Below are 14116 nucleotides of genomic sequence, written 5' to 3'. Positions count from 1 at the left end.
TTCAGAGGAGATGGCCAGGGTGGTCTGGCCGGAGGGAAGGCACAGTTTACAAGCAGAAACTTGCTCTTTCTCTGATCCGACCCCTGGTGCTTGAATATGCTTTAGGAGGGGGCAAAGCTTTTTATACCACAAAGAAGCCCACTGACTACTTCACACTAAGTGTATGGTATCTTTATAAAATAGATACCAACTATCTCCCTAGTTTTATTTATTTTTTTCAGCCAGTGGATACTGTTTCTGAAAACAAAACAAAACAAAACAGTTGAGAAATATATGGGACGAGGGAAGTGTGAGGAGGAGAGCCTCCACGGTCGGTCGCTCCCCATCTCCCTTTGTTTACTTCAAGAAAATCAAAATGATTAGAGGGACCCCTGCATAAAGTGAATGTCGAAGACTTTCCATGTACTTCAAATTAGAATTAATGGGTGCTGTGCAGTTAATTTTCATTTTACCTTCCTTTGCTCATCGGAAACTTGTCAGGATTGATTGTCCCCTACAGTTACACTGAGATGCCTATAAATTTCCTTTGCTTTGCTGCAGATGTTCTGCTTCCTAAGCATAGTTTCTCTGGTAGATCTTCCATCAAATGTCAAGTACCTTTTTGGTTTTATGACTTGAGTGCTGAGGACGTAACACGGTATCACTAACAATTTGTCCAAAATTCTTATAAATGAGAAAAAGGCAGGTCCAAGAAATTGACTAACGCCAGAATTTTGAGAAGTACAAATGTGGGTCAACTAAACAGAGTTCAGAAGTTGCTGAACTTGGAACGTCAGCATAAAATCTGGACTAAACCTGCGTGGTTTTTTGTTTTGTTTTGTTCTTGCTTTTAATTGTCTCTAAGATTTGCTAAGAAAGCAGTAGCTGTGTGGCCAAGGTCAGTCCACTCACAGATGCTGGCGATGACCCACAACAGCCTCAGGAAGCGTCGTGTGAAGTGACACTCCCTAGTTCTGTAGCTACAGAGACAACCCAGTGGTTCAAGCATACCCCTGTCGTCAGCCTGGAAAATTACTAGATGATGTGGTTTTCCAAGGTCTCTATGAAGCCCGTGACTTTATCATCTTTTATATCATGCACTTAACTGCTTTTCCTCTGACTCAGCTCGTTTTTCTCTACCTTTGCCCAAGTACCTTAAAGAGTTTTAACTTAGAAAACAATGATGAATCGTAGAACTTAAAAATAATTCAGATTTGCTGCCAGCAAATGTACGATAGTATTTGTATTAGTTTCAGAGTGAAAAGTGCAGGACCTTGAGCCCATAGAAGTGCATCATTTCCGGTTTCAAAATCATATGTTCTTTGACTGACTAGGAATTAACTGAGAAACTGGCTTTATGTCCTCACTTCTAAGCTGGATGGGGATGACGTCTGATAAAGAACTTTTAGCAAAGTGCATCAAAGGATGGTGTAAATCTCAGCTTAATAAATCCGACCATCATCTAAAATAGAGCACCATCTTTGATGTTCAGATAACTGACAGCCCCTCTCCTATCAGGATACTGTCCAACAAAGAACAACGCTGCAGAAGGGTCTCTCTTACCATTCTGAATGAGGGTTTGCGACCGTGTGAACCTTCCATGGACGGCTGTCATATGCAGTGGACTTTTGCCATCTTTACTCTAAAAAATGAGGGGGAGAGAAACAATGGATCAGTGATGTCAGTCTGAAACGTCCCTATGGATACTACTGCCAATGCTCTGGGGGACAAAAAAGGTCAATTCAGATTTTAAGAAGTCTAATAGAAAATTACAAAAGGCAAAAAGATAATTTTGCAAGCAAAACAAAAAGCATATATATTATCTCAAGTTACTGCATAACATCCCATTGTAAAGAAGCTTAGAGAAGTGAAAATTACTTTAGAGAAGAGATGTGAAATTTCTCATTCCACTGACAATTTTTAAACTATCCTGTTTCAAATGGAAGCAATCATCCAAAACGCTTTTTTCTCTCTTGTGATCTACCAATGAAGATGGTTTCAAGGCTTTTTTTTTTTTTTTTTTTCGAATTTTGTCTAAAGTACATGAGAAATGACAAATGATGTGCTAACTGGCTTGGCCCTGTCTGACCTACAGCCGACCGAGCTGCTGTGAATGACTGCAGCCCTCAGAACCGACCTGGAATATTCCACCACACCCTACGTTTTGATTCCGCAGAAAACGACACTTCTGGTTGTTCCAAAACAGAAATGTTTGCTTCAATTAAGTCATTAGAAATCATAAGATTAAGACATACAATGGTTTAGCAAATGGCCATTTTAATGGTCACCCGGGAATGTACTGAATTTATACATCTCTTTATTATTTAAAACATAAATGATAGAACTCCCTGATATAGATTAAGCCAAACATGAAAACTGAATGGAATCTATAAGACTGATCATCATTATACCAAATACTAAAGTCTTACACATTTGCTAAGAAAGTTCTTTATAGAATTGCGTCTAAAAATAGTAATAGCGAAAAGAAAGTATTAAGTATCCCCCATAGACAGAATGTATCCTTTCATTCAGATACTGTTAATGGAAGGGGGAAAAAAAAGAAATAGATGTAGCTATTCTTTTTATAACTCGCAGGAGAAACATTTTCCAAAGTCTAAGGTTAAACATGAGATTTCAAAAATGCAAGTTTATTTTTGTAATGAAACCCATATACCTGTGCTTTAAAATGCACCATTTGTGGGGATGTAAACTGTTACAGTGCTATGGAAGTTCCTCAAAAATTTAAAAATAGAAATACCATATAATTCCATAGTAATTCCATAGTAATTCCATTACCATAGTAATTCCACTACTGGGTATCTACCCAAAGAAAATGAAAACACAAATTCGAAAACATACATGCAACCCTATGTTTAGTGTAGTGTTGTTCATAACAGCCGAGACATGGGAGCAAACTGCATGTCCACCGACAGATGAATGGATAAGGAAGAAGTAGTGTGCACACACACACACACACACACACACACACACACAGGAATATTATGCAGCCATACAAAGGATGAGATCTTGCCATTTGTGACAACATGGATGGACCTGGAGGGTGAAATAAGTCAGACAAAGAAAGACAAATACCATAGGATTCCACTCATATGCATAATCTAAAAAACAAAACAAATGAATAAACAAATAAAATAAAAAACAGAAACAGACTCATAAATACAGAGAACTGACAGTTGCCACAGGAAAGAGGGTAGAGAGATAGGCGACATGAGTGAAGGGGAGTGGGAGACACAAGCTTCCAGTTAGGGAATAAGTCACGGGTCTAAAGGCACAGCACGGGGAAAGGAGGCAACAACATCGCAACAGCGTTGTGTGGTGACAGGTGGGAGCTACACTTGCGGTGAGCGGAGTGCAACATCTAGAGAAAGTGAACCGCTACGTTATACACTGGAAACTGATGTACTGTACACCCAAAACACTGTATGTCAACTAGACTCAAATAAGACAATAATTTATAAAAGGAAAACATAGCAACCTGAAAATACATTTAAAAAATGACTCTTTGCTTTAAAAACTTCACAATGGGAACAAAGAATCATTTGAATCGGTATTTCTCAGAGTGAACCAAAGACCGACTGTGTCTAAACCACCTGCGGTTCTTGCTAGAAATGTGAGTTCTGTGCCCTGACCCCGACCACTGAGTCCGAGTGGGGACAAAGGGACCCCCATTTCTAACCCGCACAGCATGTTACAGTTTAGGAGCCACTGCTAGACGGAGGGGGCCTGAATAGCTTATAAAACCACAAGGGTGTAGCAGAAGAATTTTTATTACAGCCTGTAAGTCTGTTCCTTAGAAAGGAAGAAAAGAAACGTGCACAATCTTTGCCAAGGAAAGCGTTCATCAGAACGTAAGTGCATCAATTGAAAAATAATCTTTACAAGGAAAAGGCACCAGGTAGATGGGGGGGGGGGGACAGGATCTTTTCTAATCTGCTATGATTATAACCAGAGTCAGAAAAGATTGAGAAAGGAAGATGGAAGTAAGCGTGAAGCTTTACCAAAAGGGTATTTTTAGAGAGAAAGGAGCAGTAACCAAGAGGACAGGGACACAATTACAGAAATTGCCGAGTTGACATTAACCTGTCCCTAGGTGGTGCTATTTCTTTAAATTTTGCTCCAATATTTTTCCTTAAATTTAATTGAAAAACATAACTAATTAGCTCTTAGTTAAATATATATAAAGCCATAAATATTTCAGTGCTTAGGTAATACCTTTATAAATATTTAGCTAAGAAGTTTTTTCCATGACTGGAAAATGGCTTAAAGGCTTTACCCGGGAATAACCACCAGCTTGGTGGTAACTCCCTAAATTGCAGCCCGAGAGCCACAGAAGCAACCAGGTTCCGTGGTGCACAGCTGACAAAGCTGGTTCCATCTCGGGGGTAGCAACACCGTGCCCTTGTCTCCCGTGGAGTGCCTGTGCCTTTGGTAAAGGGACAAATAAACAGACGACCAAATTTTGGTAAAATACAAAGAATGGCTATATTAGATTTACCTTTGCCTGGGTTCATCTACTGCGGAGTCCAGCCCTGAGCTGAGTTTTTTCCCCCTGAGGGATATGGTGGCAGAAGGTGGGGGAGGTGGGGACAGGAAGCGTTGAGAGTATCACGGAGCCATTTTGAAACAATTGTGCTTCCATGGTTTGAATGTAAAAAGCCACTGGAAACTAATGAAGGTCAAAGAATAATACTTTTCATTTAGTCTTTACAAGTTAGAACTCAGGATATTCAGGGTGAGACAGGGATCCTACAGAGTTTCATTATCTGCCTGAGAAATTTGTCATATGGGGGGGACTTGCTGTTAGTGCTATTTCAAGAACTTCAGACAAGGATAAAATATCCCTTGCACTGTCAAGGGAGAGGATATGCTCAGTTCTTCCACTCATTCAAAGCTTTGCTGTTATAAGATTTTTTTTTTCTTAATTTCTAGTCTCTTTCCTATTTTTGGACTCATTTTCCCATCAGAGTTAGGGCTTGGAAAATTTTGGTTTTTTGAGATTTTTTTTAATTATGCAAGAAGCCCTTCTATTGATTTAGGCACAGCTCAGCCATGGTCATGAAAGAAAACTAAATAAGACTGAGAATATTTTATGAATATCAGTAGTCTTGCAGGGCAAATTTCAGCTGGAAGATTAATCCTCGAACTAAATGGAGTGTTTCAATTCCCTTGACCACCATTCTCCTCAGAAATCCATTCACATCTTCCACACCAAATGTCTTTTTTCCCCATCCTCCAACATCCCCCAAACCTTCCCTAAACTCATACACGTTGTTACCACCCAGGAACTTGAAGCATCGTGTTGTCTGTGGCATGTGTCTCTGGGAGTCACACAGCTCAATGGCCCTACTAGAAGGCAACAGAGCCCCTATAAGACAACACCAAGGCCAGCTGGCAGGCTAAGTTAGGGGGAATGTGCCAGAAACCCAAAAGGGTTTCCTAATTCAAGGGAAGAGCAATCTAAAACCCCAATTTTCAAAAAGCCATACCCAGTTTAATTTTTAAATGGTTCTAAAGGCCATAGATGGTACTGGTTGGTTCTCATTCAATCCTCTCCGTTCCCTCACAAGCTCCCCAAATTTCCAATCATAATGTCCTTATCACTGTTTTCTTTCTCTTTGCCTGTTCTAGTTCTCACCTTTGACTTCTGCAGTGCAAGTCATTCTATAGTTCGGACCTGATACATATAAAGAACGGAGCTGGTTCACTCCAGGAGATGTGCGATCGACAGACTGCAGCCCCAGTGTCTGAGGGCTGCACAGCCTCCGGGCTCAAGGCCAGGAAAGAATTCAGACCATGGGCGGTCTGACTGTTGGAGGGAGGCAACCAGGTAAGGGTAATTCTGAATCCATCTAAGTACTATTTGGGATAGCTATGCATGTAGTGCCTTCTTTAACATTTTGAATGCTTCTAAAAGAGCTTTGGGATGCTACCAGAATTACAACGTAGTCTGTAATGGAGGAGAAAAATTATTTTGTATCTTGTCATGCTCTTTCTATTTGTGAAATACAAGTGAACCTTCAATGGATTATTGTCTAAAGTATTGGGTCTTTATTATTTAGCACAATTAAACCACCATTAGTATAAAGACAGACAGGGCCATGGCCAGTCTAAGGAAAACGGAGGATTGTAAAATATGCTCGGGACAGAGTATCCTTCCTTTTCTCTCCAACATCTTGTAACTGTCCGTGAAGACATCGCTTTTAGTATTTTGTGAGGATGGAGGAAAACAAAGTGAACATGTGGGTGGCTACTGGCTACATTTCAAAATGTTATTTCCCCCAAACTTCAGAAAATCTAAACAAATACAAATCGTCTTGCCATCTACAAACACTTTCAAAACGCAAGGAGCCATGTGGTCCAGAGAGATAACAACTTCAGTTAGAAAACTACCTCCAGAGTCAGACAAAATGGCTCTACGGAAATGCTGCACGATCTGTGCCTCCAGAGTGAACCGTGAAGGAGGAGCCGAGAGAAGGAAGCCGGAGGATGTAAACAGAGATGAGCCCGAGGGAGAAGGCTCGGTTGGAGCCAAAGCCCCATTCAGGCAGGTCAGAGAATACATAAACCTAAGTCGCAGATTTTTAAAAAGGTCTTTCTCATATTCTACTAATGATTAGCAGTCTATGGGGGGAATTAATTACTAAAATTAAGGAGTCATGCTTTCCAGGTCCATTTTATGGAGGACAAGGCTGCCATAAACTGCTATAGACTCCATATAGTGTTGGAGTCCCTGAACTACTCTGAACTGAGCACCAGTCAGTTAACTGGGGGGAGTGGGCAGGTGCTCCTGAAGTGGCCTTCTCGCCTTGCGGGCAGGCACACTGAGCACTTCAGCTGGCATGCTTTAAAAGGGGAATGGAGAGCATCGGACAACCCCCTGAATTAATTTAGTGAAGTTTGGTGACGAGAGCGACTTTATTTAACTTCAGTAATAATTTTCCTTTCTTTGGAGAATTGAAGGATGTCATTCAGATTCCACAACAGCAATACAAGTGTCACAAGTTTTGGGGACACTGCCAGTTCAGCCACCTGTTAACCTCCTGCCTTCTCACCACCGTCCTCCGTGACCTCAATATCATACGATGACTCTGCCCACGTTGGGTTACAGTTCCTGGTCTCTTTCATGTCCCCTCGGGCCTTCCCTTACCCCCATTTAGGACTTGGATGGGCTCCACTTACAAGATATGGAACTCAAATCCTCTTTAAATATTCTATTTCTTCATTTCTGCCTGCTCTCTACCTCCATGAAGACATCATGCTCCCCTCCAACTCCTTTCTATTTTCTCTAACTCTCCTTTTTTCATCCGTTTCTGGCTCTGCCTCCTCCTCCCGATCCTAAGACTAAAGGGATCCTGGCATCTTCCATTCCCTTCTCTACTCATGCTATGACGTACTATCTCCTTGGGTGACCTCACCCTTTCCCAGCCTCCAAGATCCATCACCTCTATGGGAACAAGGGAGCCTAAGTTTTTTCTTCTATTGTCTTCTGCTGTCCCATGGGAGGACCGCATGCTCCATGACTGGTTTTCTCAGACTGGTGGCACCAAAGGCTCAGAATCACCTTCTCAACAACTTGACAGTTCAACCGAATAAGCCGAGTCCTTCTGATGTCCCTCGTAACAACAATAATCGTTTCCTGAGTGCTTGCCACATGGCCAGAACCATTCTAAGTAATTTATATGAGAAAACTGGTTTAATCCTCACAGCAGTTCCATGAAGAAGATGCTACTGTTTCCCAAATTTTACAGATAAACAGGCACCCAGAGAGGTTGTTTCTGACTATGTTATTCCTGAAAGTCAAGGCTAGAATTGCCATCCAGGCACCCTAGCCTCAGAACTGAATCCGTAGCGATGCTTGTCACCTCTGAACCAGGTTTCAGTTCTTACCCTTGTCTTCAACTCCTCCAACTCCCACCCAACCAAATTTCATTGATTTTCTTTCTGCAATGCCTGTCTCTTCTGGTGGCTGTCCCCCTCCCCTGTCCTCAGTGCTCTTATCTAGATGAGTTTTACTAACTTCCCAGTTATTCTCTAATTGTCCTCTGTCTAGGCCGACTCTACCTGAATTTTCTTTTTATAAAAATAAAATGTTTTTTCTTCATCTGGATATAAAAATAACACATCTTAAGTATCACTATCAGAAGATTAAAACAAATACACAAAAACGAAACAAAAAATACAAATCATAATTTTGCCTCCCCACAGTGATCATATATTGGGATATATTCCAAGTACTTTTCTCTTTCTATGTGTATAACCCAGACACATAACATTTTTAAAATTAAAAAACTAGATATTTACTTATTGCATATTAATTTTTTCAATGATAACAGTAGGTATTACTAGCCTTTTTCATATTTGCAAATCTTAAAAGTAAATATACTTATGCATTAGTTTGTATTTTTCTAATTACTAATGATACAGAATATTTTCATAGGTTTAATGGATATTGTTTTCTCTTTCACGACCTGCCTTTACACACATTTTCTAGTAGGTTATCAGATTTTATCTTACTGGCTCTTATGAGCTCTTTATATATTAAATACATGAACTCTTTGCTCATCATGTATAATGTAGAAAAATTTCTCTGAATTGTTTCTCTTTCAATTTTGTATATGTTTGGGTTTGTTATTTTTAGTTTGTTTTGTTTTGCCACATAAACATTTAAAATGTTTATGTCATCATATATATAATTTTTTTCCTTCCTGTTTCCTTCTCTGGTGTTCTGTGACCGGATTACTATTTCTAATGCTCAGTTTGGATCACATGACCACTATAGTGACTAGTGGTCCTGCAGCTTATAAAAGCCCAAATGCCTCCTTGGTCCAGTCACATTTCAGCTTGTTCCTGGCTCCTTTTTTTCCCACAATTTCTGCTCCCTTCAAGCTCAATAAATCATCATTCTGAAAATTTGTCTCCTATTTCCCCACTATTAAAAATTATAAGAAAAAATGTAAAAAGATTATAGTAGTGAATAGGGAATCCTTAAAATGGATTTATCCAGTATTCTTAAAATTAAATCTCAGGAAGAATCATTTTTCAAAAGCAGAAGTAGAATACACTGGGACCTGGATTCCTGTGTGCCGGGGAGAAGGGAAGCTGAGGATGAGTACGAAGTCCGTTGAGCACGTGCGGAGATCCCATTACAATCTAAATGCGCTCAAATTGATAGCCTGGATGGTGAGGGCCGTGCGCAAGTTCCTCTCGGTTATCTGTTACACAGAGCTAACTACTGGCCTAGAGTCGAGCCAGAGTGTTTCCTATCTGGAACTCCCAAACCCTTTGTTCGTGTGGTTCTCTCTATCTGGAATGCCCTCTCAGAGTCTCTCTCTCTCTCCTCATCTCAACTGGTATCAATCTCCTGACTCACCTCAAAAGCAAGCTTCGTTTTTGATCCCCAAGCAGGAAGCGCTTGCAATATTCTGTTACTCTCTTGTGCCACTCATCACGTTCTCTCTCATGGCATGAGAATCTGAGTTCACTATTTCCTTACCGTACCGTCAATTCCTTGAGAGCAGAGCTCATACCTCATCTTGGAGTTCTCCCTCAGAACCAAACAGAGGGTGCTAGATAGTCCTCGGTCAGTTTGTTGCATAAAGACTATCAGGACCTGCTGACCACTATTAGGTCAATGTTACACTACTACAGTCACTACCTACAGTTTACTATTGCAAAGTATCTGAGAAACTCCTTGGTGGGCCGTGCCATAGTTGGAACAGACCTGACATTATTGGATTAGGCTTTTCTTTGATTCTCAGCAGCTCTGCCATATCAGCTCAACATCCACCTCAGTGTTAGAAACTAGGCCATGTCAACATCCCTGGGAGCCTGTATTTGTTCCAGAACATTCACTAAGCTACCAAAGCATGTGGCTAGAACCTCCCAGGGCCTTCTAGCAGGTCCTACTACTTCTGCAGTAACAGCACAGCTCCGTCTCTGTGGCATGCCAATATAGGACACGGCTATGGAGGTCAAGGTACTAAAGGTTCCGATTCTAAAATAGGACCCCATTTATAAGAGTTGATTTTGCTTAAAAGGAGGCGCAATGCAGAGGTATCTGGCAGAGAGAGAGCCACAGCGTGTCATACCTGGATGTTAACATCTGCCCCGTTGTTCACTAATAGTTCAAGACACAAAGCACCGTGTGTGGAGGCAGCAGCAAAATGCAAAGGGGTGAACCCGCTGTGGTTGGGCTGGTTCACGTTAGCACCGTAGTCCGTCAGCTCGTTCACCACTGCATCCTGCCCATTGTAGCAGGCCAGGTGGAGGGCCGTGTTCCCGTAGACGTTGATTTCGTCGATCTGCAAGGAGTCCAACACAGGGCAGGTAAAAGCACTGGAGTCTCCTTATTGCATTTGTGGTTGGGACCAGAGGGGCAGAGGGAGAGGGAGAAAGAGAATCTTAAGCAGACTCCCTGCTCAGCACAGAGCCTCAGCCCGGGGCTCCATCCCAGGACCCGGAGATCATGACCTGAGCCAAAATCAAGAGCCAGACGCTTAACTAACTAAGTCACCCAGGGGCCCCATACACCACAATTTAGAAGGCTAAATGCTGAAGGTAAGATGAAGAACCCTAGCGTGTCCAAAAAATGATGACTATGTATTACATGCAATATATGTTTAAATATTTCTCCGTGTTGATACGGAAACTTAAAAAAAAAAAAACTTAAAAAAAAACTTCACAAGATCTTAAGATTCTGGTTTTTTAAGCCCAAGTTTCTGATTTTTCGTTACGTGCTGTATGCCCCCATTGCCCTCCATCAGTTACCCCTGGAAACTCAAAAAGACAGGCTGCTAGAAAACAAGGTGGTTTTTACCCTCTTGAATTAAAATGCAACCAGGATTTAATCTCAGAACAACAGAAAACCCACAGGGGCGCTTGGGTGGCTCAGTGGGTTAAGAGTCTGCCTTCAGCTCAGGTCGTGAGCTGAAGGCCGCTCATGGGATCGAGCCCCGCATCAGGCTCCCTGCTCAGTGGGGAGTCTGCCAGTGGCCCTGCTTATGCACTTTCTCTCTTGTGTTCTCTTTCAAATAAATAAATAAAATCTTTAAAAACCCAACCCAACATTAGAAAAGCCACAAATACACCATGAGTTGACGCACTCATCACAGCTCACCTCCACCCCCAGATTCAGGAGATGTTTGACCACGTTGATCTGTCCATTGGAGGCGGCGGCGTGCAGGGGGGTGTAACCCTTCTTATCCTTACACGTCACTTCCGCCCCATGGCTGACGAGCAGGGCCACGACGTCCAGGTGGCCTTCACGGACAAAGCAGCAAAAAACACCGGTAACCTTGTTAGGATAATTTGATGATCTAGTCCACCTACATCACAACCATTAACGTTTACTACCACCGACATTTTAAATAACGAGGTCCTGCCAATATGTTAGTACCATAGCCTAAAAAAGAATTATGTTAAAATGAAAGCAATGCTTTTAAAAGCAGCTCCTATTCCTTACTGTAAAGTCCAACAGGGACAATTTGGTTTGGAAAAATTCATGAAAAAAAATCAAGTAATCAGAATCACAAACACCATATTATTGTTAAATCATATGAAATTGCAGCTGCTTGACTTTTTTTTTTTCTCTTTGAACCACAAAAATGACAATTTCATATGGTTCAACTTAAAAGTGTTCTTGTGAATTACCGGCTAAACAGAAGTCCTCCCAGTTTCAACTGCTGTTGGCATATTTTCTAGAATATTTTCCTCTGTACCCCATCTTACTATATATAGTACGATAAATGGATCTGACCTCTATATTGTGACTGAAGGTTGCTTGCTGCTTTGGTGCATTGCTGTGAATGTGGTTGATAACTGAGGGGTAGAGGATAAGTACTGATTCCAAGGGTCTAAGATGTGCACAGGGGTGGGTATGAGTATGTGTGTGAGAGAGAGAAAGAAAGACATGGAGACAGAGCTGTGCTTGGTTGGGGAGGGGGGAGTTGGGTGTGTCTGTGTGAGATAGAGACAGACAGAGAGACGGAGAGAGAACATGCTTGGTCATGGCTCATTTTATTAAAACTTGACATTCTTCCCCCTAAGACTTATACGTAGAAAAATTATTTTCAATGACTAGTGGTGCTATCCTTAGCTTAACCAGTGCTATCTTTTGTCTTCTGTCCTGGTATTGTCCTTTATTCCTTAAAGATAGTCACCTACGTATTTTTTCCTATTTGTATCCTGATGACACACAAAATAAGGACTTGACTTCTTTAAAGCAATTCTACACAAATGTTTTAAATGTACATCAGCGAGAACAAACTTGAACCCCATGTTCTTTGAGTCCCATCACACACTAGTCTAGTGTGTGCTCTGCCTAAACAGCAGTTTGGCCAATGTCCCCTGGCTCCAGTCCCATAGGTACCATGCAAACATCCAATCTGCCTCCATCAGCTGAAAAGCCCACATTGTCTTAAAAAACAAACAAAAAAAAAGATAACGCTTGCAAAATCTTAAGATTCTGGTTTTGTAGGCCCAAATACCCATTCAGACTCAACCACCACACATAATTTATTTCATCCCTACCCAACCTGTTCTCTTTCTTCTCTCCATCATTAACATTATTGTTGTTTATGATAATAAAAGGCCTGCAGGTTTGTTAGAAAAGATTCGGAAAAGGCAAAAGGTATTAAAAGGAAACCAAAACCATCCATAATCGCCAATCCCTTGAGATATTCAGCTAACATTTCAGCATATGATTTATTCTAAATTGTCGATATTGCAGATTTCTTTTACAAAAATAAGGATCATATTATCCACACTGTGTTACGATCTGTTCTTACTTAACACAGAATCTTTCGATGTTCACAAATGCTAATGACACCATCACTGTAGTCACTGCACAGTGTCTCACTGGGCAGCTCGTCATCATGCCCCGACACGGTCGCCGGTGGACGGGCGTCCAGGTGGTTTAGAACTTGGGGCTGACACAATCTCACCTGCTTTGCTGATTGCCGGACATTCTCCGGTTAGAAATACAAAGGAAGGACCTCAGTTCTTCACTGCTCACACGTCTACGCTGAGAGTAAACTCAATGAGGCCTATCCTTTGTCAGCGGCATCTGCGCCGACAGAAGTGAAAAAGATAAACCACAGACATGATACTCCTTCCTTCCTCTCTCCCAGCCGGCCGGCAGAAGCGAGGCCCACAAGGCCAGGTTCACGGGCAGGAGGGCAGCGGGAGAGAGGGCTCTATGCATGCCGGGAAAGCGGACCGAATCTGAACTCAGCGGGATTGCGAGCTGGGAAAGACGTGAGGCTGGCCCAGGAGACAACCGACGTGCTAAGGGCCAGCCCGGCTTCTGCAGTCACCGCCGTCCGCGTCCCCTGCCCGCTCGGGGACTGCTCACCCATATAGGCCGCCCAGTGCAGAGCACGCCGGTCCTTCTTGTCAAACGCGTTGATGTTCGCTCCTTTGGCCAAGAGTAAGTTGACCATCTGAAAGAAGACCAACGTGCAGATAAGGTGAGTCCGGGCCACATCCCGTCGAAAGGCGGGTCCGCGACCTGCAGCTCAAACACAGGACGAAGCCAGCGTCCCCGACAACCCCGTGGCTCGTGTGGCAGAGGACAGGACCGAGCTGGCGGCTACTCCTTCAACCCCCGGGCCATACACTGAACACCAGCTGTCGCTGCCCCAGGTCTGGCGTGCAGCCAGGAGCATCTCACAGCCTCTAAGGGCCTCAGCAGCACGGCCGGGTTCCACGTGGGGCCGAGAGGGGCTCTGGGGGGATTTCTTGGGCCCGGTGGGGAGGGCGCTCACCTCCACGTGGCCGTTCAGAGCGGCATGGTGCAAGGCCGTGCGGCCCCCGCGGTCGGAGACGTTGACGCTGCTCAGCAGGGGAATGATCACCTCCGCGCACTTCACCGCCTTGTTGGCCGCCGCCACGTGGAGCGGGGTCTGCCAGTTCTTGTCCCTCGCGTTGACATCGGCCGAGTGCTTGATCAGCACTTGCACGGCTTCCTGCAACACAGGCGGAGTTTGCAGGCGTCACCGACAAACGCTCAGGCCATACTTACTGAAGAGAAGCTGCTTCGCTGGACTCCGGAATTACAGGGAGGGAGGGAGGGCTCCGTGGCCTCAGGGGCGGCTCGTCCTTCTGAGAAAAGCAAGGC

At 43.0% G+C, this 14116-nt stretch overlaps 1 protein-coding gene across 12 annotated transcripts in view; it reads right to left on the bottom strand.

Annotated features, from left to right (window-relative positions):
• Window positions 1-14116, bottom strand: part of ANKRD44 (ankyrin repeat domain 44) — a 312848-nt gene that overhangs the window by 121515 nt on the left and 177217 nt on the right. For all 12 annotated transcript variants that reach the window (XM_082689038.1, XM_082689037.1, XM_082689042.1 and 9 more), the window contains 5 exons: window positions 13764-13964; window positions 13352-13439; window positions 11117-11259; window positions 10089-10301; window positions 1543-1621 (listed from right to left, as the gene is read on the bottom strand). In XM_082689038.1, the coding sequence (XP_082545164.1) occupies window positions 1543-1621; window positions 10089-10301; window positions 11117-11259; window positions 13352-13439; window positions 13764-13964 (724 nt within the window). The remainder of the gene's footprint in view (window positions 1-1542; window positions 1622-10088; window positions 10302-11116; window positions 11260-13351; window positions 13440-13763; window positions 13965-14116) is intronic.

Source organism: Mustela nivalis, assembly GCF_964662115.1.
Source record: "Mustela nivalis genome assembly, chromosome: 11".
Classification (NCBI taxonomy): domain Eukaryota; kingdom Metazoa; phylum Chordata; class Mammalia; order Carnivora; family Mustelidae; genus Mustela; species Mustela nivalis.
Note: the sequence above shows the minus strand (reverse complement) of the source record. Positions and strands in the feature narration are given on the sequence as shown.